The 26,478-nt window shown below is 39.5% G+C and overlaps 1 protein-coding gene across 8 annotated transcripts in view; it reads left to right on the top strand.

Annotated features, from left to right (window-relative positions):
• Positions 1-22,523, top strand: part of HP1BP3 (heterochromatin protein 1 binding protein 3) — a 39,093-nt gene extending 16,570 nt beyond the window's left edge. For 7 of the 8 annotated variants that reach the window (XM_045035216.1, XM_023258244.2, XM_023258245.2 and 4 more), the window contains 6 exons: positions 895-1,049; positions 10,963-11,053; positions 16,226-16,385; positions 18,159-18,270; positions 20,148-20,261; positions 20,720-22,523. In XM_045035216.1, the coding sequence (XP_044891151.1) occupies positions 895-1,049; positions 10,963-11,053; positions 16,226-16,385; positions 18,159-18,270; positions 20,148-20,261; positions 20,720-21,014 (927 nt within the window). In that variant the 3' untranslated portion in view covers positions 21,015-22,523. Of the gene's footprint in view, positions 1-894; positions 1,050-10,962; positions 11,054-16,132; positions 16,386-18,158; positions 18,271-20,147; positions 20,262-20,719 lie in introns of those variants that run through there. The other variant, XM_045035220.1, reaches the window with a different exon arrangement.
• The last annotated feature ends 3,955 nt before the right edge of the window (positions 22,524-26,478 follow it).

Genomic DNA, 26,478 nt, shown 5'->3' with positions numbered 1-26,478 from the left:
TTTTCTTTTTCTTTTTCTTTTTCTTTTTCTTTTTCTTTTTCTTTTTCTTTTTCTTTTTTTGTTTTTTTGTAAATGTTAACACTTCTCCTTAAGACACATAATTTCATTTGTGGAAAGTATAATACTTTCTATAATAAAGTGAAATACTACTAAATATAACTAATATAAAAATATGTAAATAAATAATAATTATAAAATATTAATAATAAAGTGAAACATTCAGTATTTTCCCCATGTCAGTAACTGAAATCATGACTGTTCCTCTACAGCTGTGTTTTTGCAACTCTGAAAGTTTTTGTACATTTTTTCTACAACTTTGAAACACTTTTGAAATGAACTTTGGTGCAGTGCTTTTTGGTGCTGCATGGTCTTTATTCTTTGTCATTGAAGGGTAGGAATAAACTAAGACTTTTAAATAAAGTCTACCATTCCTTTTCATTTTTATACTTTTTTTTTTTTTTAACATTTATTTATTTTCAAGAGCCAGAGAGAGAGTGTGAGTGGGGGAGGGACAGAGAGAGAGGGAGACACAGAATCTGAAGCAGGCTCCAGGCCCTGAGCTGTCAGTGCAGAGCCCTACACGGGGCTTGAACCCCCCGACTGTGAGATCATGACCTGAGCCAAAGTTGGACACTCAACTGACTGAGCTACCCGGGTGCCCCTGATTTTTATACATATTTTTAACTCTCAATCTGAATTTCATAACTCAAAAGAGTTGCCACACAAGTGCCATCGTGCCCCGTAGTATATTTGTTTGAATGTGGAAAAAAGTGATAGTTTAGCACAAGTTAAATTATCAGTCAATTCAGGAAAGCCCTTGAGTTGAATACAGAAGCATTTGAACAGAAAACTCTATATTCTTTAATGATGATAATTTTTGGTAATATATTTCAGAATAGAAGCTCCGCAGTGGATCCAGAACCACAAGTAAAATTGGAGGATATCCTCCCGTTGGCCTTTACTCGCCTTTGTGAACCTAAAGAAGCTTCCTACAGTCTCATCAGGAAATATGTGTCTCAGTATTACCCTAAACTTAGAGTGGACATCAGGTATGAGCCGTTGGCCTGTACTTCAAAGCACAGATGTCTGTGTTATTCCCTTAGCCCCTTTTTCATGAGAAAGGTGAAAGTAAATATTCAAGAAGGATAACATTTAGCTGAGCTAAGGATAAAACCTTTTTTTGTGGGTTTTATTTATTTGTATTTTATTTTATTTTTTAAAGTTTATTTAGTTTGAGAGGGAGAGAGACCATGGCCCGGGGAGAGGCAGAAAGAGAGAATCCCAAGCAGACTCCACCCTGTCAGCACAGAGCCTGACAAGGGGTTCATACTCCATGAACTGTGAGATGATGCCCTGAGCCAAAATCAAGAGTCAGATGGATGCTTAACTAGCTGAGCCACCCAGATGCCCTTGGGCTTTATTTTTTGTCTTGTTATATTTTCTTTTTCATATCTCCATTGTAGTTTCTTTCTGAAAACAAAAACAAAAACAAAAAAAACACCTACATGTTAACTCTTACAAGACCTTGGTAGAATAATTCTTTCACCGCGTCAGCTGTTAGAACATTCAGCATTAAACTCAATGTCCTCTCAGCTTTCATTGTTAAAAAAAAAAATTTTTTTTTTAATGTTTATTCCTGAGAGAGACAAAGCATGAGTAGGGGAGGGGCAGAGAGAGAGGAAGACACAGAATCCAAATCAGGCTGCAAGCTATCAGCACAGAGCCCAATCCCATGAACCACAAGATTGTGACCTGAACTGAAGTCAGATGCTTAATGAACTGGGTCACCCAGGCGCCCTAGCTCTCATTATTTTTTTAATTTTAATGTTTTTTTTTAAATCGTGTTAAAATACAGATAAACAAAATTTACCATCTTAACCATTTTTAAGTGTACAGTTCAGTGATATAAAATACATTCATGATGTGCTACCATGAGCACCATGTATTTCCAGAACTCTTCATCTTGTAAAATTGCAGCTCTGTACCCATTAAATAGGAAATCCCTTTCCCCCTTGGCCACCACCTTTCTGCTTTCTGTCTGTATGATTTTGGCTGTAAGTACCTCATGTAAGTGGAGTCATGCAGTCTTTATCTTTTTGTGACTGGCTTATTTCATTTAGCACAGTGTCCTCAAAGTTTATCCTTATTGTTGCATGTTAGAATTTCCTTCCTCTTTTAGGCTGAATAGTACTCTTTTGCTGGATGTACTCCATTTTGTTTATTCATCCTTCTGTTAATGAACACTTGGGGTTTCACGTTTTGGCTCTTGTGAATAATGCTGCTGTGAACACTGATGTACTAATACTTCTTTGAAACCCTGCCTTCAGTTCTTTGGGGGTATATACCCAGAAGTAAAACTGCTAGATGAAATGATGATTCTAGTTTTTAGTTTTTTTGAGGAACGGCCATACTGTTTTCCACAGTGACCATATCATTTTACTTTCCTACCGACAGTATACAGAATTTCTAATTTCTCCATATCGTCGCCAACCTGTGTGTGTTTGTTCGTTTAAGTTTTTTACTTATTTATTTTGAGAGACAGAGCTAGTGGCGAAGGGGTAGATAGGGAGAGAGAGAGAATCCCAAGAAGGGAGAGAATCCCTGCACAAAGCCCAATGCGGGGCTCAAACTCACAAAACTGGGAGATCATGACCTGAGCTGAAACCAAGAGTCTGACACTTAATTGACTGAGCTACCTAGGTGCCCGTTTTTTGTTTGTTTTGTTTTTAGCCATCCTTAATGGGTGTGAGGTGATTGATACGCATTTCTTTTAAGTTTTTGTTTTTTGAGCTAGAAAGTGCAAGTTGGGGGTAGGCAGGGCAGAGAGGGAGAGAGGATCCCAAGCAGGCTCTGCACTGTCAGCACAGAGCCCATGCAGGACTTGAACCCATGAATTGTAGGAACCATGACTTGAGCTGGAAGTCGGATGCTTAACTGAATGAGCCACTCAGGTGCCACCACATTAAACTCTATTTTTTTAATTTAGAGTTTGAAACATAAGAGAATTCAGGTTTCTGTAAACCTCTAGAGAAAAATAATATAATATTCTAATTTAAACATTTAATGTAAAATTCTGGCAGAATTTTGGTAGTAATTCAGTTCTAAAAAGTTGTCACATAAAAATATCTACACTGATCATTGAGACATTTGTGCAGATACATTAATTTGTTTAAATTTGTAATTCACAGAGTTTGTGTTTTGAGTGTGTTTATGTGAGATCTTTGTTATGATGGATGACTTTTGGAAAATTGTCTTTAATCCAGTCATTTCCACAGATGATTTTTATATCGAATGCATATTGTCTTGATATTGTTCAGTAACAGTATTTACTTGCGTTACTGAGGCATGCAGTTAGAATTGCTGAGGCTTTAGCCCAGAAGCCACATTTTCAGAAAAGCACTTAGTGGTCTTCAGAGTGCCCAAGGAGAGTCAGTGAAATAGTGCAAAGAAAAGGGCATCATAGAAGCACAAAGTTTGAAATGAATGTCCTGGTTTTTGTATGCTTTTTCTGCCCTGAGTGTGACCCACATATACAACCATGAGCTAGAAACGCATTTAAGTACACATTTCACTTTTCTCTCTTTTCTCTCTCTGGTGACTGGAGACCATTATCTTCTCCCAGCTTTTTCTTTCCCTACCTTTCTACTGTACTCCCACCAGACAAGTTGTTGATAGCAGTGTAACTTCGTTACATGTCTAATCTTTATGAACATTTCTGATCTTATGTTGAAACAATATTTTCCTGATAATAGATGGGTTATTAACTCATAGGTGATAACGAACCTGGAGACCTTTTCCTGTGACCTCGTTAACAGTAACTTTTTTTTTTTTCTTTCTCCGTTTACTTCTCTAAAACTATTGATTTTCTCTACCACTGACTGTCAGGGAGTCCTGTCGTACATACAATTAACATGATAATTTGGCCATACTTAATTTTAATGTTAGTTTTTGAGAGGGGGGTGGGTGGGGTACACAACTGACCAAGGGGCAGAGAGAGAGAGAGAGAAGCGGGGCTCACCTAAAGCAGGGCTCAGGCTCGCCCGAAGTAGGGCTCAAGCTCACCTGATGTGCTGGTCTGTTCTATTTATCCCACACCTCCATCTAATCTGTAAGCAGTTACTTTGGATTTGGTATTAGGATATATCCATAAACAAACCTCTTCTCATTACCTCCACTGTTGCTACTCTTCCAAGCCACCATCATCTCTCAGTTGTTTTAGAGCAATGACTTCCTAACTCCTCTCATGCTCCCTCTCCTTGAGTCTGTTCTTAACCTAGCAGTGAGGGTGAAACTTGTAAAAATGTAAGTTAGATCGTATCGCCTTGCTACTCAAACCTTCCTGTGGCTTCCCAGCCCCCTTACAGATAGAGCCAGTGTCTCTAAAATGGTATATGACATTACGCTTCCATTGTGTCTTTGACCTAATCTCCTACTACTTTTCCCTCACTTAGCCGGCCCCAGAGTCTGTATGCTTGCTGTTCCCTTTGCCTGGATGGTTTTCCCCATAATCTACTTTGCTCACGCCTTCACTTCTCTCAGGTTTTTACTCTGATGTCCTCGTTAGAGTGCCTTGACCCTGCCTTGACTGCCTTCCTTTTTTGTAATTGTTTTATTTTGGAAACTTTCAAACATACACATAAATGTAAAGAGAACAAACCATCGTACTAACATTTCCGACAAAATCCTAAGCATTATCCAATACATAGGCCATGGTCACATGTCCCCAGTTGTCTCCAAAGTGACTTGTTAAAGTTAGTTTATTTTTGAGAGAGAGGGAGTGGGGGAGGGGCAGAGAGAGAGAGGGAGAGAGAGAATCCTGAGCAGGCCCCATGCTGTCATCGCAGAGCCCAACGAGGGGCTCCATCCCACAAACTGTGAGATCATGACCTGAGCCAAAACCAAGAGTTGGATGTTCAACCAATGGAACCACCCAGGCACCACCAAAATGACTTCTTATAGTTGGTTTGTTACAGTTAGTGTCCGTACCTGGCTTGTACACTGCATTTGGTTGATGGAACCACCTAAATTCCATTGGTAACCTTTCCCTCCTCTCCCAGCATTCAGAATTCTACTTCTCTGTCTTACTTTTCTCCATAGCACTCATCACATTCTAACACATACTGCATCTGCCTGGCCTTTTTTCTTTCTTTTCTTTTCTTTTTTTTTTTTAAGTATATTTATTTATTTATTTATTTTAAGTTTATTTATTTTTGACAGTTCAGGCATGAGTTGGGGAGGGGCAGAGAGAGAGAGAGAGAGGGAGACACAGAATCCGAAGCAGGCTCCAGGCTCCAAGCTGTCGGCATGGAGCCGGACGCGGGGCTCCAACTCACGAACTGTGTGAGATCATGACCTGGGCCGAAGACAGACGCCCAACCAACTGAGCCACCCAAGCGCCCCAAGTTTGTTTATTTTTGAGAGAGAGAATCCCAAGCAGGCTCCACACTGTCAGTGCAAAGCCTGATGTGGAGCTCAAATTCATGAACCGTGAAATCATGACCTGAGCTGAAATCCAGAGTCGCATGCTTAACCAGCTGACCCATCCAGGTGCCCCTACCCGGTTGTTTAAAACTACCTGTCTACCCCATTAAAATGTCAGAATCTTGAAGACCAGGATTTAAAAAAGGATTTTTTTTTTAATGTTTATTTCTTTTTGAGAGAGAGACAGCATGAGCAAGGGGCGAGCAGAGAGAGGGGGAGACGCAGAATCCGAGCCAGGCTCCAGGCTCCTACCTATTAGCACAGACCCCAACGTGGGGCTCAAACTCATGAACCACGAGATCATGAACTGAACCGAAGTCGGACACTTAACCAACTGAGCCACCCAGACACCCTGGCCAGGAGTTTTATCTATATTGTTCACTTCCGTTTCCTCCACGCCCTAGCACACAGTAGATGGTCCATAAATATTAGTTGAATGAGCGATTGAATGCCTGTGGGCATTTCACCTGGCCACTCCACAAAGAGTGTTCATCCCAGAGTGTGTGAGATGAGGCACATGTTTCTGCTCCTGTATACTAGCGGCTGTAGAGCTTGTGGTAAAAAGCACAGACTTTGAAACCAGACCCCTTGGGTTTAAATCCTGATTCTGTCATTTTCTAGCTCTGTGTCCTTGACTAGTTTCCCTCTCTGTGTCCCAGTTTCCTAACCGATAAACAGTGTATCAGTAAGGTGGTTACCAGGCGTACGTCTCCTAGTACATGTTAAGCACTTAGAACAGTGCCTGGCACATAGTAAGTGCTCAACTGATGCTAATATTAGTCTCTGTTCCAATATAATTCTCATGGTATGAGCATTACACCATGCTAAATAGGATTCTAATTTCAAAGACTTTTTTTTTGAGAGACCATGTGCACACATGTGCAAGCAGTGGAGGGACAGAGGGAGAGGAAGAGAGAATCTTAAGCAGGCTTCATGCCCAGTGTGGAGCCTGACGCAGGTCTCCATCCCACAAACTGTGAGATTATGATCCAAGAGTTGGATACTCAACTGACTGAGCCACCCAGGTGCCCCAACGGTATTTTTTAAAATTTTTATTTATTTATTTTGAGAGAGAGGGAGAGCGAGCACGAGTGGGGGAGGGGCAGAGAGAGAGGGAGGGAGAGTATCCCAAGCAGACTCTGTGCAGTCAGCCTGATGATGCAGGGTTCGATTTTATGAACATTGAAGTCATGACCTGAGCAGAGATCAAGAGTCAGATGCTTAACTGACCGAGCTACTCAGGCATCCCAGTGTTTTTTATATAACATGCAAGTTTCTTCTGTATTTGATAACAATGATTTTTTTGCAAATCTGAATTAAAAACTGGATATGTTGGATTTACATAGAGACTTTGAGTTCACTCTAAGATACCTTCAGAAACTTTCAAGGGTAGTTCTGTCACATGGCATTAGAAATCATTGTGTGTGATGTAACTTCTTTATACTCTTTTTTTTTTTCCTCTTCCCACACCAATATAAGAACATAGCCCAAATTCAGTTGTATGCCCTATACTTATCTCTGAACTCTTTAATTTCTTTGGTGACCCCTTAGATTCTTAACATTTTCAACCTTGAGCAATTTCAGGCATCTTGTGATCTTCTTAATTCCATTTATGCATTTCTAACAGACTGATGGAACGCTCTCATTTAGACGCTTGCAACTCAGAATCCTTGTTGCTATCAGTTGCTTTTTTGTTCTCCATCCCTTACTTCTGATTCTCTCTGCACATGGCTTTCATTTATATATGTCTCAATGCAGACCAACTTTCTCCATGGTTGAGTAACATGGCCATCAACAATTACCCATGATTTTCTGCTTCAAACTAAACTGGTCTGATTATCTAATTAAAACAAAACCTGTTGGGACACCTGGATGGCTCGGTTGGCTAAGCATCCGACTCAATTTTGGCTTAGATCGTGAACTCACATTTCTTGAGTTTGAGCCCCACATTGGGCTCCACACTGACAGTGCAGAGCCTGCTTGAGATTCTCTCTCCCTCCCTTTCTCTCTGCTCCTCTCCTGCTCGTGTTCTCCCTCTCTCTCGCTTAAAATAGATAAAACTTAAAAAAGAGGACATGTTATAATAATAAAAAGTTCCTTGAATTTGTATAGGGCTTTATAAAACCCTTTTGTACATTGTTTTCCATATTTCTCAAAATAGACTTAAAAATATATATTCCTACGTCAATTTTGCTGATAAAAATCTTAGGGTTACCTGGCTGCTCACTGGTAAAACCAGAACTTCATTTTTTTTAATAAATTTTTTTTTTTTTTTTTTTTTTTTTTTGAGAGAGAGAGAGAGCAAGCATGCATGCTTGGGAGAGGCAGAGAGAGAAGGAGACGGAGCATCCGAAGCGGGCTCTGCACTGAGAGTGGAGAGCCCGATGGTGGGGCTTGAACTAATGAACTGCAAGATCATGACCTGAGTTGAAGTCAGGTGCCCAACCGTCGGAGCCACCCAGATGCCCCCGTTTTGTTTTTCAATACGATACTTGCTTTTTCCACTGTTCTGGGCTGTCTTATATTGGAAAGTGCAGGCATAGCATAGTGAATAAGAATGTAGAATCTGGAATCAGACTGCCCAAATTTGTACTGGTTCTTCCCCTACCTAACTGTGTGACTTTGGAAAAATGACTTTTCTGTGTCACTCAGCTTTTCTCCATTTGTAAAGTATAGGGAATAATAGTACCTATTTCTTGGGTTTGTTGTATTATCTGGTTTATTCCACACATATGAAATATTTTGAATAGCACTATAGTGAGTGCAAAATGGTGTGACATAGACTAAATTTTTCAGAACAGGGAGCTATGCCTGGGAGTTAACAATAAGTTAAAGAGATGGGGCATGATTAGGTATAGAAGAGTGTAGAATTTAGATGGATGGTAGAGTGACATTCTTACAATTTTTTTTCAGTGTTTATTTTTTGAGAGAGAGCACAAGTGGGAGAGGGGCAGAGAGAGAGGGAGATGCAGAATCTGAACCAGGCTCCAGGCTCTGAGCTGTCAGCACAAAGCCTGATGTGGGGCTTGAACCCACAAACCGTGGAATCATGATCTGAGCCAAAGTCGTATGCTTAACTGACTGAGCCACCCAGGTGCCCCAGTAGAGTGGCATTCTTTAAGAGCTTCATGAGAAAATTTCAGAGACAGGAGTTAGCATTGTTTTTTGGGAACTAAAAGGAGACCGGGTCTGACTGCATCTAGACTAACAAGGAGTAGGATCACGTCATGGAAGGCTTTGAAGCTGGGTTGAGGCTTCAGGACCTGACACCTGATCAGTTGATTAACACCGTAAAGGTGGCTTCCGTAGGTGTATTGACCTAGTTGTGGTATGCATTATGAAGACAGAAAGCACAGTGCCCAGAAGGGAGGGCATGGTGGCTTGTACTAAGGTTATGGCAGTGGTAAGAGAATGGGCCAGTCTCAGAAGTTTTGAAGCAGCTGGTAAGTATGGTTTTACTAGAAGATAGAGGAATGAATGACAGAATTCTGTGACTTCTAAAAGCCCAGACAAAGTATATGTTGGCATAAAGATTGCTGAGAAAACAGAAATGTTAGGAAGGGAACCAGTTTAACTGATCGCTGCATTCTTGGAGCATCTGAACCTCGGTTAAGGCAGTTCTTCTCACTGGGGTGTCAGTGTTTTACTTTGTGATCCCCCATTGGAGATCAGTCTTTAAGCAGTCTGCCTTATAGAGCAACTAATGGAAAACGTGTTTGACAATTAAGTCATTCCCTCAGTTATGTTCCCAAAGCTCTATATGTGTACTTCAACCCTGATCCTTCTCATTCTTTACAATGATTATTATATATTCATCATCTCTTAAATTCCTTGAGTTTAGTGATCAGATCTATGTGTTTATCCCTGTATAACTGTAATAAATACTCAGTAAATGTTTGTGGGATGAGGGACTTGAAGTGTGGTATGTGTGTGTTTGGGGTTGTGGCATAAATCATATTCCTCCTAAATGGAATATACTGGCTTAGAAATATTTTCATTGTGAGTTTTCTTTAGTTGGGAGTGTCTTCATTTGGAGTATCAGGGATGTACAAGATTTGATAGGCTAGTTCCCACTCTTTAGCATCCTATTAGATCATGGCATCCCCTCTGTTATTCCTCCCTAAGCATATAGATGATGTCATGAAAAACTAGTGTCGGCTCAACCTGTAATGCTTAGTGGTTAGATAAAAATTTTAAATTTCTTCTCCAAAGAAAAATATCAGCGTGAAGCACCTCAAATGATAGTTTGGCCCTCGTAATTCTGCCTCTCGACCGGCTGCCCTGCCGATCTTTATTCGTCAACACAGTAACTAACCAGTTTCAAGCCACTCACCTCAGATTCTTACTGGGTGCTCTTCTAGTAATTCTTGAGAATGATGACAGAACACACCAGGCTTGTAGATTATGATCCACCCTTTCTTCAGATGTCCTATTGTTGGCCTGAATGCATAGCTTTCCATTTGATTGTCTTCTTCCCTACCACAGCCCCTTTTAAGCCCAAAGTCAATTTGATTGGTTTGTGCCTGCACCTAAGGTTCCCCCCGCTCCCACTTCTGAGACTACACCTTGACAGGACAGTCTTGCACTTGTTCTTATGTTTTTTGGTTTTTTTAGAATTTTTTTTTAAGTTGATTTATTTTGAGAGAGAGAGAACAATTGGGGTAGAGGCAAAGAGCGAGGGAGAGAGAGAATCTCAAGCAGGCCCAGAACTGTCAGCGCAGAGCCTGATGTGGGGTTCAAACCCATGAACTGTGAGATCATGACCTGAGCTGAAACAAGAGTCAGCTGAAACAAGATTTTATTTTTAAGTAATCTCCACCTCGCCATGGGGCTCGAACTCACAGCCCCAAGATCAGGAGTTACACAGTACACCATCTGAGCTGCCAGGCACCCCTCTGTTTCTTCTTTCTTGCCATTTGGTTTTGATGACCTAGTATTGTTGGTTTGTGTTTTGTCTTAAACTGTAACCCTCTTAAGACAGAGACATTATGTTAAGAACAACCTTTTTTCTTTCCCAGGGAGTTCTACTAGGCTAACTTCAGAGTTTGTAAAAAATGTTGTTTTCTGTTAATGTGTTACATACTTTTTAAAATACAGTATCTAGAAATTTTGCCTGTGAGAATTCTTGAGTTAGGTGGGACTTTAAACATACTCATGCTTTGTTTGATTACACAGTTTGGTTGCTGTTGTGGTAGAATAAATGGAAGGTGTTTGGAGTGCCCTAGAAGTTTGGAAATTGGTTCTGTATGGGACATGGTTTGTGTCTCCGGGTAATGACTTAACTGCTTTGCTTAAAGTAAAAAGAATGCCACTTGTTAAGGGTGCTAGTATTTTATTTATTATTGTCCATTTTAACAAACTACTACTACATCTAATAGGAATCAGAACTTAAGTTCAGGGGAAAACCCTAGATCTGTTTCTTCATATCTTTCTTCATTGATGTTTATCGCTATTTTGTTTGTTTGTTTGTTTTCTCTGCAGGCCTCAGCTGTTGAAGAATGCTCTGCAGAGAGCAGTAGAGAGAGGCCAGTTAGAACAAATAACTGGCAAAGGTGCTTCTGGGACATTCCAGGTTAGAGGCCAAGAAGGCTTGGTTGTAGAGAAATGACTCTCAAAAGTTTTGGTTTCAGGACCAACTTATACTCTAAAAATTCTTTGAGGACCCCAGGAGGTTGTTTTTATGTGGGTTGTACCATATTAGAGATTAAAACTGAGAAAAATTTTAAATATTCATTCATTTTTTTAAGAAAACATTTTACGTCAGCATAAATAACATTTTTTTGTGGAACAATAACTATATTTTTGGAAAACTTCATGAGAAGAGAGGTACTATTCATTAAAAATTTGCAAATCTTTAACATCTTGCTTAAGAGAAGACAGCTGGTATCTGTCTTAACAGATATTTCAACATATTTTGGGTTACATCTTTGAAGAAAATTCACCTCACACACAGAAAAGTATGGAGTATTTTAAGATAATTTTCAAATAGTTGTGGGTATTATTCTTTGATACTGTACCAAAACTCAACAAATGGTGATTTTTTAAAGTAGCTTTATTGAAGTATGATTTGTATGCCATAAAATACACTCATTTTAAGTTACAATTTATAATTCAGTGATTTTTAGTAAATTTACAGAGTTGTACAACCATCACTACAATCCAGTTTTAGAACATGTCATCACCCAGAAAGATCTCTTGTGCCCGTTTGCAGTCTCTCCCCATTCTCCTCTGCAGCCAACCTACTAATCGACTTTCTCTTTACATAGATTTCCCTTTTCTACACATTTCATGTAGATGGAGTCATACAATCTATCGCTTTTTTGGTTTGGTTTCTTTCACTTAGCATAATCTTCTTTGAGTTTTATCCATGTTGCAGCATGAATCAGTGCTTTCATTCCTCTTTATTGCCACATAGCATTCCATTGTCTGTATTTAACACATTCTGTTTACTCACAAATTGATAAACATTTGGGTTATTTCCACTTTTTACTCTTACGATTAATACTGCCTATGAACCTTTACATCCGAATCTTTGTGCAAATACATGTTTTTATTTCACATGGATATGTAACTAGGAGTGTGGACTTACTGGACACTATGGTCAATTTATGTTGTAAGAAACTGCCACAGTATGTGCATCATTTTACATTCCCACCAGCAAAGTATAAGGGTTCCGGTGTCTCCACATCATTGCAAACACTTGTTACCGTCTTTTTTAGAATTCTAGCCATACTGGTGGATGTAGAGTGCTATTTTGTTCCGGTTTTGGTTGGCATTTCCCTAATGATTGCTGATACTGACCATCTTTCCTTGTGCTTAATGGACATTTTATCTTTTCTGGTAAAATGTCTATTTAAATTCTTTGCCTGTTTTTAAATTTGGGCTATTTGTCTTATTATTGAGATGTAAAAGTTATTAACTAGATTCAGGTTCCTCATTAGATACATGATTTGCATATATTTTCTCCTCATCTGTGGCCTGTGCTTTCCACTTTCTTAATGGTATGTTTTGAAGTGCAAAGGTATTTAATTTTGATGAAGTCCAGTATGTCATTTTTTAAAATTGCTTCTGCTGTTGGTATTATATCCAAGAAATCATTGCCTAACTTAGGATCACAAGATTCACTCCTACATTCTTTTTAAGAGTTTTTAAATACTTTTAGGCTCTGTCCATTTTGAGTTTTGTTTATGGTATGAGGTAGGGCTATAAATTCATGTTCTTACACATAGATACCCAGTTGTCCTAATGCTTTTTATTTATTTATTTAAAATTTTTTAAATGTTTATTTTTGAGAGGGAGACAGAGAACGAACGAGTGGGGGAAAGGCAGAGAGAGAAAGGGAGACACAGAATCCGAAACAGGCTCCAGGCTCTGAGCTGTCACCACAGAGCCCAGTGTGGAGCTCGAACTCGGGGACAGTGAGATCAACACCTAGGCCAGAGTTGGATGCTTAACTGACTGAGCCATCCAGGCACCTCATAACACTTTTACTTATTTATTTGTTTATTTATTTTTAATTTTTAATTTTTTTTTAACGTTTATTTTTTGAGAGAGACACAGTGTGAGTGGGGGAGGGGCAGAGAGAGAGAGGGAGACACAGAATCGGAAGCAAGCTCCAGGCTCTGAGCTGTCAGCACAGAGCCCGATGTCGGGCTCGAACTCAAAAGCTGTGAAATCATGACCTGAGCCAAAGTCAAGACGTTCAACTGAGCCACCCATGTGCCCCAACACTATTTATTTATTTATTTATTTATTTATTTATTTATTTATTTATTTATTTATTTATTTATTAAAAAAATTTTTTTTGTAATGTTTATTTATTTTTGAGAAACAGAGACCGCATGTCGGGCTCGAACTCAAAAGCTGTGAGATCATGACCTGAGCCAAAGTCAAGACGTTCAACTGAGCCACCCATGTGCCCCAACACTTTTTTTTAATTAATTAATTAATTTATTTATTTATTTATTAAAAAAATTTTTTTTGTAATGTTTATTTATTTTTGAGAAACAGAGACCGCATGAGCGGGAGAGGGCAGAGAGAGAGAAAGGGAGACCCAGAATCGGAAGCAGGCTCCAGTCTCTGAGCTGTCAGTACAGAGCCCAATGTGGGGCTTGAACCCACGAGCTGTGAGATCATGACCTGAGCCGAAGTTGGACGTTCAAACGACTGAGCCACCCAGGCGCCCCCCCAACACTTTTTATTTAAAAGATTATCTATTCCCCACTGAATTGCCTTGGCATCTTTATTTAAAAAAAAAGACCATACATATTAAGGATTTATTTCTGGACTCCTGGTTTTTCTCCATTGATCTATGTATGAATTCTTATGCCAGGATCATAGTCTTGATGACTGTAGCTTTGAAAGTTTTGTGCAAGTTTTCAAATTGGAAAATGTCAAAAAATGTAATTTTTAAAGAATATTTCAATTATTCTCAGTCTTGTGCATTTCCATATGAATTTTAGGATCCATTTGTTATTTTTCATACACACACACACACAAAACCCAGCTAGGATTTTGGTAGAGATTGCACTGAACCTATACATCAATATGGGAAGAATCACTGCCTTTATAATACTGAGTTTGCTAGTTCGTGAACACTGACTGTCTCTTTATTTAGATCTTTAACTTCTCTCAGGAGCATTTTGTAGTTTTCAGTATATAGGTCTTACATTTAAGTTTATTCCTAAGTATTTTATTCTTTTCCACGTTACGGTGAATGGAAATATTTTCAAGATTGTTCATTGCTGACATTTAGAAATACAGTTGATTTGTCTGTTGATCTTATATCCGGCAACATTGCTGAACTCATTCACTAGTTCTAGTAGTGTTTTTTGTAGATTCCTTAGGATTTTTGTGGATTCCCTAGGATTTTCTACATAGAGTCATGTCATTTGCAGATAAAGACCATTTTGTTTACCTCTCTCATCTGGCTGTTTTGTTTTGCTTTGCTTTTTTCTTGCTTAATTATACTGAATAGAACCTCCAGTTCAATGCTGAGAGCAGACATCCTTGTCTCATTCCCCTTATTAAAGGGGAAACATCAAGTCTTCGATCATTAAGTTAGCTGTGGGTTATTTATAAATGCCTGTTATCAGGTTGAGAAGATTTCTCCCCTATTACTAGTTTGTTAGATTTTATTATGAGCAGCTTTGGGGTTTGTAAAATGATTTTTCTGTGTTTCGAGATGAGCATGTGATCTTTGTCCTTTATTCTGTTAATACGGTGTATTACATTAATTGATTTTGTGCTAATTCCTTAAAGGTTAGTTACCATGTGGAACCTAAAACCATACCTGTGAACCTCTTGTACTCTTGCCTTAAATCTTTGGGTCTGTCTTGAACTTGGAGCAGATGTTTTAACTGCATAATTTTATAACATGGTCATTTGGAAGATAGTGGTTCACTGAATCATGCAGATAATTAAAGTGTTACCACATTTCATCAAACAGTAACAAAAGTAATAGTACCCACCGATCTTATCAGAACAATATTTAAGTACTCAGAAATTACTAAGCTCACCGTAGTATTTACAAATGTTCCATGATTTAAATTTTTTCTTAAAAAGTTGCATTTTATGCTTGGCAACAAATACTGTTAGTTGTTTTCCTTGAAGGGAGAGGCTCATTTATTACATTTTCAAGAAAATGTCTATCAGATGCCCAAGTCTAAATAATAATTAACCATAGTGTATCTATTAGTCGTTCCTTCAAGTAAGGAGTATCCCATGAAAAATGAAGCTAGTTCAGCTCACAACTCAGACCCTGGGGTGCTTTTCCTTGAGACCACCGTCATATCTCCACATGCAGTTGACATGCTTAATGTGTTCTTCCCATTTCATCCCATAAAATAACAAAAAGACATGTACTGGGATTGAGATTTAATAAGATAACTTTTGCTACTTCATTGAAGACATTCTTAAGTGAAATTGGCTTTTTTTTTTTTTTTTTTAAACAAGCACATAGCAGTAAATACAGCAACTACTGGTACATTTTTGTGTCTCCGCCTTGATTTATGGTAAGGTATCAGCAGTTTTACCCACCATCGCTTTTCCACCATCAGTGCAGTTGTCACCACAGTGAAGAAGGCAAATCACGTCTTAGCATTATTATGAAAATAGTTTTGATCTTGCAGATCCTCTGAAAGAGTCTCAGGATCCCCAGTGGGTTTGTGGACCACTCTTTGAGAATCTCTGTTGTAGATCATACCTGAGTTTGTCCTTTTACTCTTTGTGCTTAATGGTGCTGACCTTTGTTCCCCATCCTTTTGTCCTTGGAATATGCTATGTCATTTTCTGTTGTATGATACCCTAAACAATTATCAGACTTTTCCTTTGCTATTTTCTTTACAGGATTAAAAAGGTTATTTATTATTTTTCTAACTACTCCACTTTTCAGATTGAGACAAGGAAGTATTCTCAAAACTGTCTTATTTATTTGGGACATAACAAGTTAACCTGCTTATTGGGATACAGCTGTCACTCTGTTTAAGTTAAGGGTAGCTGTTGCTCTGTTAGGTTGGATGGAGGGGTTAATGGAAAGAGAAAATATCCATAGGAGGGTTGGGACTCCTCAGTTAGATTAAATACCTGATGAGCGGGAAGAGAAAGTCCCTAACCTGACAATTTATTGTAAAACATATCTGTGCTAATGCAGGAACTCCGACCCACCTGGTGCAGAGGAGTCTTGTCTTGACCTGCTTTGGGAGAGTGTTGTCTTGATGCTTTTCTCTTCCTCCTTGGAAAACAGCTGAAGAAATCAGGGGAGAAACCCCTGCTTGGTGGAAGCCTGATGGAATATGCAATCTTGTCTGCTATTGCTGCCATGAATGAGCCGAAGACCTGCTCTACCACTGCTCTGAAGAAGTATGTCCTGGAGAACCACCCAGGGACCAATTCTAACTATCAAAGTAAGGCTCAGAGTTGTGTGCATTTAACTGGGATGGGGGGGGATTGCCTTGTAAACAGTTCTGGAGATCATGCTATTACAAAGCATTAACTGCTGACTGAAAATCAAGAGGGAACAACTTTACAAATTTATTATTTACAAAAGGAAAAACAAATAAGCAAGGCTTATCCTTAATTTACAATGTCTGCTGAAGATCAGGATTTGATTTTACTTTACTATAAAGATTTTAGATAAATCTCTTGGTTCAGAATACCTCTCAAGTATAGTATCTTTTTGCCTTTCTGAATGTCTACCAAACCATGTAATTTTCCCTTGAAGCCAAGCAGGTGTTTTAAAATGCTATTTATTGTTGTTTCTTGTTGCCTTAAGCCCTAGAACAAAGAATACTTTTCTCAGGAAAGTGTCTTTACCCTGTCAGGTGGTGATTTGAGATTAAAAGCCTCGCCTTAGCACTGTCATATCCAGGTTAACGAGGCTGTATATTTTCTCAGTGAACTACTAGAATAGGTATAGTGGTGTAGGGTAAGGAATATGGAAAATAAGTAACAAAATGCACACTAGGCTGTATTCTTTTGATTAAAAGTAATTTTGGGGGCGCCTGGGTGGCTCAGTCGGTTAAGCGCCCGACTTCGGCTCAGGTCATGATCTCACAGTCTGTGGGTTCGAGCCCCGCGTCGGGCTCTGTGCTGACAGCTCAGAGCCTGGAGCCTGTTTCAGATTCTGTGTCTCCCTCTTTCTCTGACCCTCCCTGTTCATGCTCTCTCTCTCTCTCTGTCTCACAAATAAATAAATGTTAAAAAAAAAATAAAAAAAAATAAAAAAGTAATTTTGAAGTCTTAATACTGACTTTTAACCTATGCAGTATGAATTTTATAATGTTATGAAGGAATGCTTTCCTTTTTTTAATGTTTATTTATTTTTGAGAGAGCATGTTTGCACACCTGTGTGCAGGGGAGGGGCCAAGGGGTGGAGAGAGAGTATCCCAAGCAGGCTCTGCAAACAGCACAGAGCCCCACAGTCCGCAGAGCCCGACACGGGGCTCGAACTCACAGGCCATGAGATCATGACCTGAGCCAAAATCAGAAAATGAACACTCAACTGAGCCACCAGGTACCCCCAGTTTTGTCATCTTTATAGATACTGTCCTAAATTATTTCTGAGTACATACAGGTATCCAATAGATGTTTGAATGAATGGAAATAAGAGATTAGTTTTAGGTTGGCTACTAATCATTTTTGCGTCACTGTAGGGCACGTCAGTCACCACTCTGGGCTCCTGTTCTGCTTTCTCTGAAACGAGGAACTTGTCTTAATGGTCTTAATGGACTTAATGGTCAGTCTCTTGCCATGACAATTTAACTCTTTTCAAATTTATGGGCACTTAATTGTTAAGTGAATTAGTTAACAATTCTGACCACAAAAATTTCAGTTAGCACATGTCACCTACTGTTTGACAGGACAGTAAATTTGTATATAAATGTTTGTGGTTGAGGGACTTATAAAATAGAATAACTAGGGGCACCTGGGTGGCTCGGTTGGGCATCTGACTTCGGCTTAGGTCATGATCTCACGGTTTGTGGGTTCGAGCCCCGCTTCGGGGCTCTGCGCTGACGGCTCAGAGCCTGGAACCTGCTTCGGATTCTGTGTCTCCCTCTCTCTCTGCCCCTCCCCCACTCATGCTCTGTCTGTCTCTGCCTCTCGAAAATAAATAAATGTTAAGAATTAAAAAAAAAAAATTGTAGGTAACTTTCTTCATTTCTGGATTTTTTATTCAGTGCATTTGTTGAAGAAGACTCTTCAGAAATGCGAAAAGAATGGATGGATGGAACAGATCTCTGGCAAAGGATTCAGTGGCACCTTCCAGCTCTGTTTTCCCTATTACCCCAGGTAAGCAGCCAGGCCATAATGTGAAGTGTTGGTGATTGTAAATTTAAAATCTTGGGCTTAACTGATTAATTTATTACTCTTTTACTTGAAAATAAAGATTACTTAAGGCAGTATTGTTTTAGAGCAGACACTTTTCATGTTAGAACTGGAGAATGTTGGCTACCCTGCTAGATCTTATTAGCCTTAAAATCAAGCATGGAATTCTTTGAGATCATCGGCCAGTTATTTTTGTGTTCGTTCTTTCTTTATTAAATAAATGATAATGACAAGATTATTAGAGGATGATGTGTGTTTTCATCGTCACTCAAGGAGGGGAGAGCATTGGCTGCTCCAGTAACCCCAGTCTGCCTTCTCCATACTATAGAGGTAGGGCCATTTCCTTGAAAATCTTTTTGATCTATACTTTATTTATGCACCAAACCAAAAAATGTATTGAGCACCTCCTTGGGGCCAAGCATTGTTCTGTGCACCTGTGCAATGGCCTTCTCATACTCTGATTTCTAGTAAAGTGCCATGACATGTACCACTAAAGCCCTATTTTAGCAAGAGTATAGTGTATTTCTTACATTGTACCTTGTGTACAAGCCTCTGTTACTTGGCCGATTGCATATTATTTGAATTTTTCAAATATTAAATTTAATTCTTAAAGTCATGTACATAAAATGTTATAATTCAAGGACTTATTACACAATGGAATCAATATTTGTATCAATAAGGGCAAAGAAAATTAGAAAATCCTTGCTGACTTTCTCTAAAACTTTGAAGAGATTCAGCCTTTATGATATTTTGAGGTCTTTTGCCAGTATCATGAGGCCAAAAAAATGTATACTGCTGTGCAAACTGTTTGCTGTCTTGTAGACAGACCAGTCACTGCTGTATATTCAGTGGCTAATACAGTGCTGGACACACATCAGGAGCTTAAATTGCTTACTAAGTAAATGATTAAGAATCCATTTTAGGGGCGCCTGGGTGGCTCAGTCGGTTAAGTGTCTGACTTCGGCTCAGGTCATGATCTGACAGTTTGTGAGTTCGAGCCCCACCTCAGGCTTTGTGCTGACAGCTTGGGGCCTGGAGCCTGCTTCAGGTTCTGTTTCTCCCTCTCTTTGCCCCTCCCTCTCTCATGCTCTGCCTGTCTCCCTCTCAGAAATAAATAAACAGTAAAAAAAAAAAAATCCATCTTATTGGGGCACCTGGGTAGCTCAGTGAGTTAAGCATCCGACTCTTGATTTTGGTGCATGTCATGACATCACAGTCATGAAATCAAGCCCCATGTTGGACTCCGTGCTGGGTGTGGAGCCTGCTTAAGATTCTCTCCCTCCCTCTGCCCCTCCCTCACTGTCATACCGTGTTCTCTCACTGTCTCAAAACATAAAAAGAGGTGCCTGGGTGCTCAGTCAGTTGAGCTTCCGACTTGAGCTCAGGTCATGATCTTGTCGTTCGTGGGTTCAAGCCCCGCATCGGGCTCTGTGCGGACAGCTCAGAGCTGGGAGCCTGCTTCGGATTCTGTGCCTCCCTCTCTGTCTCTGTCCCTCCCTGCTCGCACTCTCTCTCTGTCTCTCAAAAATGAATAAATATTAATAATTAAAAAAAAAAAAACATTAAAAAATTAAAATAAATTAAAGAGTCCATTTTTTCTAATGGTAGGAGGAAGGGAATGAGGTACGGTTCTGGACTCTTAATAGATTTGTTATAACTGCATGTGTGTTGAAAACAGGTTAAACTGTAACCCAACACTTGCAACATGGCATTTGGGGAGGGCAGGAAGATGTGGAATGTCAAAGAAAGAGCATCTAGGTTCACATTTTTCCCTTTCCTATGTGGGACTTCTCTTTTATGTAATTTTACCTTATTTTTCTTTCCTTTTTTTCTTCTCATAGCCCAGGAGTTCTATTTCCAAAGAAAGAGCTAGATGATTCAAGAGACGAGGATGAAGATGAGGAGGACTCTTCAGAAGAAGACTCTGATGACGAAGAGCCACCACCTAAAAGAAGGTGTGGATGTGTGGATGTCCTACCTTTAAGCTAATAGTGGCAGTAATAGTAATTAATAACATTGTAACAACTCAGGATTCTTCTCAGAAGGCTCTTGGTGTAACATTTGAATTTGTCTTAACTGGAAATTCAGGGGCTTTGAACTTAGGAAGCACTGTGAATATGTGTAATTTACTGTTTGGTCAAATCTGTGTGTATGTCCGTAGTTGGTTGGTTATTCAAAGAAAAACAATCCCATGTTTTCCTAGGAAGAACATCACAAATTATGTACAGACTCCCATGAAGTGGTTGAATTTTCACACAGTTTTAGTAAGGGCTATAGTCAAATCACCACGTTCCTATCCTTTACATCGGTGACTTCTGTCTGCCCTGTGTCTTTTTTGGCAAAGTATCTGGTCGTCCTGGCAGAGTGAGTCTCTTGAGTACTAAGTGATCGCCTTTGCTCTTTGTTCTCACAGGTTGCAGAAGAAAACCCCAGCCAAGTCTTCGGTGAAGGCCGCATCGGTGAAGCAGAGAGGGTCCAAGCCTGCGCCCAAAGTCCCAGCTGCCCAGCGGGGGAAAGCTAGGCCCTTGTCTAAGAAAGCCCCTCCTAAGGCCAAAACTCCTGCCAAGAAAGCCAGACCCTCATCCTCAGTCATCAAGAAACCTAGCGGTGGCTCTTCAAAAAAGCCTGCAGCCGGTGTGAGAAAGGAAGTGAAATTGCCCAGTAAGGGCAAAGCCAACATGAAGAAGTCTTTCAAAGCAAAAAAGTAAATTTTATAGGAAAAAAAGGGTATCATGATAAAATTCAGAATCTTATTTTCTAAGGTCAGTGTGCATTTGTTTTAGTTTTGATGCTTTTAAAATTACATTTTTCCCCTTCCCTATGAACATTGTGGGGAGGGAATATAAATAAACCAATTTAGGCATTTGTTCGCTTTAGGTGCTGTTCTTGGTGCCTACCCCTTCCCTCAGTCATTTTAATTTCTGCGATAACTCCGGATTTTCCTGAACTGTATAATCTCCACTTGTCATTTTTTCTCCCTCTACCCCAACCCTCTTTCTTTTTTTATTGTCAGCTTTGGCTCTTTTTTTTTTTTCTTTGTTTCTTCCAGCTTTATCTAAACACTTGCAAAGATTTTTATATTTGTAGAAAACATCAAGAATAGGATACTGGTCAGGTGCTGGAAGTAAAAAAAAGAGGCAGTATATAGCACTGACTGAATGGAAAAGCCTTCTGCCTGGAGACTTCAGTTATAGCTATAATAATTAATCTTATTTATAAAACCACTCCACTAACCCTTTCTCTCCAACTATATAAACACAGAGACATCTTAGCTTTGGGAATAAGCCAAAAAACATTATGACTTCATTAGATTCTGCAGTCCTAGGACTCCTTTGGGCCACTTTTCACGTTGGCCGATTTCCAGGTGTTTTTCACTGGCCCAGAGCGTTGCGCTCCCTCAACCACAAGCACAAATTCCCTCCACCATTTGGTTTCTGACTGAAGGGAAATACAGGAATATGTTGAGTTTATGATTTCTGGTGTCACCTGTGTTACCAAAAACCAAACCATATAAAATCTTGATCAAATGTTTAAATATATTTTTTAATATTCGGAGCATGAGTTGTTTCCTGTTTGCCTTTTTTATAAGGAAATGTTGGAGAGTTACATCATTGCTAATATAGAAATGTTAAGTGGAAAAACATACAATTTGCTAAAATAAACTAAATTCCAGATTCATCTGTGGGTTTTTTTCCCCTCCTTTCTTTCCACAGCACTTTTGATATCAAGCAAGTGGCTTCTTTTTTTGAGATATTTACAAAAAAGAAAAAAAAAGTAAATGAAGCCCAACTACCTAACCCTTTCTCATTTGTATTTGGTTTAGTATTGTGAAGTTGTGTTAAATAGTACTAGCTTTCTACTTGAGAAATACTGATTTCCGGTTATCATTTATCCTCCCTGTGGCACTTGACATTTTAATTGTCTTAAACTTTTTGGTGTACATCTTCTGGCCCCTTGAGTACTGCCAGAGGCAAAAGACGTTTGTTTCCTTCATTCCACTTGCATTGTCTCCTGGGATCTCATCTACAGCCTAGAGTGTGGCTGGGAAATGGACTTGAGAAGATTGGCTTGAAGTAGATCCATAATCATGTGTGATCCCATCATGAGCTCATTGGAATTTGTGTTGCATGTAAGGCAATCTTTCCTGTTGTAAATCTTCCTTTTTTTATGTACATATATTTTGAAAAATATGAATAAACATGAAATTTTAAAGCTGCTGAACTGTAGCTTATATTTAAAAGATTCTATCTAGTAGACCCTTAAAAGTAGCTAAGTGTTGCATTCACTGGAGTCTTTCCTCCTTGGAATAGCTGCCATCCGTTTTCCTTTGTATTTCTTTCTTTCTTTTATTTTTTCGTGTTTTTTAATGTTTAATTTTGAGAGAGAGAGAGAGTTGCAGCCAGGGAGGGGCAGAGAGAGAGGGAGACACAGAATCTGAAGCAGGCTCCAGGCTCCGAGCTGTCAGCACAGAGCCCAATGTGGGAGTTGAACCCACGAACCTTAAGATCATGACTTGAGCCGAAGTCAGACACTTAACCGACTGAGCCAACCAGGTTCCCCTCCCATTTTCCTTTTTAAATACAAACTTCAGTTAATTTGCTTTTGAATTCTTCATATGGATGGTAAATGATGTTTCTAGATATATTGAACCCAATTACTTAATGAATAAGAGGTTTAAAGTCATTTTGCATTTTATTGAGGTCCTTGTTTTCAAGATCATAGATTCCCAGTTTTTTATGTTTAATGTTCAGATAGTCTTTAGACTAGAAAAAAAAAAATACAGCACTGCAAAAGGGTTGATAAACCGTACAGACCTGATCTTAGAAAGTAATTCTAATTTCTCTTTTGCTATTTGGCAGGTAATAATTCTCAATTTCTTAGTAGTATGAGTGTTGGGTACCTGTGCTAAGAATACTCTTCTGGGATCAAAAGTTGGAGGATTTTGGTTGGTTTCTTCATTTTATGATCCCACTTGTAAAAAGATACTCTGAACAGCCACCTAGTGGTTATGTTGTCCAGTAGGTGCTCCAGCACAGGGTAAGAAGTTTATTAGATCATTGGGGGTCCTTTCCCACTCTGACATTGTGTAGCTAACAGAATGTCATAACTTTGTCAAGTTACGATGAAGTTCAGATAAGGACAAAACTGTCCTTGCTTCAGCATCTTGTAAAGGGAGACGACAAGAGGGCCACTCCACTCTTCAGTGAAAACCCTGTCATCAGAGATGTACAGGCACCTTACTTATGTTGAGATAAAGGAATGTTTGGTTTTTTCTCCCGTCCAGGCATTTAAAGGAGTGGGATACATACATTTTACTTCCATGTTACAGAAGGAAAAACTGCAAACTCCAGATGTAATCCCAGCAATTTCCAGCATGGATCAGTGGCTTCAGTACCGTCTGCTAGTGACTCACTGAGCTCAGTTACGGTGTTTCACATACTCTTAAACCACCTACAAACTACCTTTGATAAATGAATCTCAGAAAGTACCGGGAGAGAGATTGTCAGCTTCTTAACCTACCTGTGAAAGAAGAGCTACCATTGCAAAAAAAAAAAAAAATGTGAAGACCTTTTCTTAGTATTATGGTAAAAGCATTCAATACAGATTATAACCATCCACATGGTCTTAATGAAAAGGAAGTCTGGTCCAATATAAATCTTAGAAAACAGATGTATGTTTTAATCATGTCTATTGGGTATAATTAACCAAAAAATTACATGAAAACAAGAGCTAGGTAATATGCCGACACCTTTAACATTTTTTCCATCATTCTTCTTACAAAAGTTTGTCAGCCCTAGTTTAGGTTTGCTAACCTATTTTTTGTACCTACTTTAAAGAATCTAGTCTTGCTCCGGCTGTGATACTCTTGCCATCATGTGATAGATTAGGAGAAAGAGGTTAAGCCAGCCATATTCATGAACTGCTGTATTTAGCCAACTAAAAAACTTTAAAAGTTTAGGATTATAGTTGAGATTTCTCATCTTTGGAACCTGCCAAGTCGTATTAATTACTTTATTTCTCTTTGAGTTAAGCAAAAATTCTAATTTTGTTCACGATGGGAAATTCTCTTCTTAATTGGAAAAAGATCATTACTAAGCTCTTCCCCCAGAGGTGCTGATCGACGTTACTTCCCAGCATGCAGTTTGTTTTGCATTTTCACGGGAGAACAGATGGTCACTCAGTTCTGCAGAGCTGAGCTACAGCCACAGAACCTGAACGGGTTGAAGCTCTTGGCTTAGGAACTGCTTGACAGAACTGCTCAGAAGCCAGGAGGGGATCGCTAAACGGTATCCCTCAGCTGCACGGAGTTTGCCTTTTTTAAGAAACTAATCTCTTAACTTTTTTTTTCTCCATTAAGTTCTGTCATTTTCCACAGATTCTTCACTGGTTTTTCTGTTGCAGAAATTTTCTACCTTTGATTATTTAAATGTATTAGCTTAGTCTGAACTGTTCCTAATTTTTTGTCAACAACCTGTGTGTGAAAGGAGGCTTCCGAAGGTACCTTCCCAAGTCATTTTCCTCAAAAATTGAAATTCTCTTTCTCTTCACATTGTATATAAATGTGTAATTAACACTATTTGCGGGGCGCCTGGGTGGTTCAGTCGGTTGAGCGTCCGACTTCGGCTCAGGTCATGATCTCGCAGTTGTGAATTCGAGCCCCGCGTCAGGCTCTGTGCTGACGGCTCAGAGCCTGGAGCCTGCTTCGAATTCTGTGTCTCTCCATCTCTCGGCCCCTCCCCTGCTCATGCTCTGTCTCTCTCTGTCTCTCAATAATAAATAAACGTTAAAAAATAAAAAATAAAAAATAACACTATTTGCTATGAAATCTTTGTTTAACAAAGAGACCTTTCTCTTTGGTGCCTTTCTCTTCCTCTGTGGTGCCTTGAGTGTTCAATAAAGTGCAGTGGCAAATTTGACTTGTTATAAATAATAGTGACAATAATAGCCAACACTAATTGAGTTCCTTCTCCAAGGCTCTGTACGTATGTTGTATCATTGAATCCTAGCAACCCTATGAGATGATCATTGCTTATTAGGCCCACTCTACAGAGGGAAAACTAAGACACAGTGTGGTTCAGAAACTTGCCCCAGGTCACAACCAGAACTAAACCCAGCCTCTGAATGCAGAGCCATCTCTGGCTGCTCTGCTTCGTTTTCTCCCTTCCGCAGTTTTCCAAGCTTCGGAATTCCCTTACCCTACAGCCCAGTGACTCCATGTTCTGTTCATGGAAAACAAAGGACTTAAGAGTGGAGAGGATTTGGAAATGAGATGAAACTATCAAGTTTGCAGCTAGGAGTCACGGTGGCTTTTGTTTTAACAAGTTTGGCAAGAACTATTAGAATTTGATCTTGGATCTGCTGTAATCCAACAGATGGGAATGTCATCTAGGCTGTCCTGAGTTGTTTTGGTTACTGTACAAGTACTCGGTCATTCTCAGATCCTAACCATGGGGTGCTGTTTCCTCACGGTTTCCTTACTACAGGCAAGTTCTTTCAGTTCACAGGATACTGGTACTTGTGAGAGCTTTTCCTCCAGGAGCGACAGCTTCCATCAGAACTTGGACACTGCTGAGTGAACAGCCCTCCTGCTCTTGATAACCTGTAAACTTGTACTACATGAAGGCTGCCTAGGGCCGTGTCAGAGGGGGACATGGCCTGACAACTGAACCTTCTGGACAGGATATCTGCTTAGTAATTATGAGCTGGGATATTAGTAATCCTCGCTCACTGCACTCACGATTCTGAGAGGAACCTTAGTCATCTGGTCTCCCCTGCTATCCTTGTCTGCTTTGCCCCCAGTACCAACAGATACTCTCCTAAAACCCAGAGAGTTGCTCATCCATTTTACTGTGGAAGAACTTTTGCTCTGATGAAATTCTTCTTACATCAGATCTAAATCCCTTATGCTGCTTGTTTGCAACTTAAGTTTGCTGGGATGATACGGAAATTGCTGGAAATTTTCATCAGTTCCAACCTAAGACAGCCTCCTGGTTAGAGTGCATCACTCAGGCCAGTGTCCTAACATCTGTACCTGTGGTCCTTGGAGGCTGCATTACTTGCTAGCTGTGGGACCTTGGCCAAGACTCTTCATCTCCCTGAGCTTTGGTTTGCTCATCTGTCAGATCAAGGTGTTCAAATCCACAGTTCTTGTTCATTTTTAGAATAACCACC

The sequence above is a fragment of the Felis catus genome, chromosome C1 (genome assembly GCF_018350175.1).
Source record: "Felis catus isolate Fca126 chromosome C1, F.catus_Fca126_mat1.0, whole genome shotgun sequence".
In the NCBI taxonomy this organism is placed as follows: Eukaryota; Metazoa; Chordata; class Mammalia; order Carnivora; family Felidae; genus Felis; species Felis catus.
This window is presented reverse-complemented; position numbering and strand designations above follow the sequence as displayed.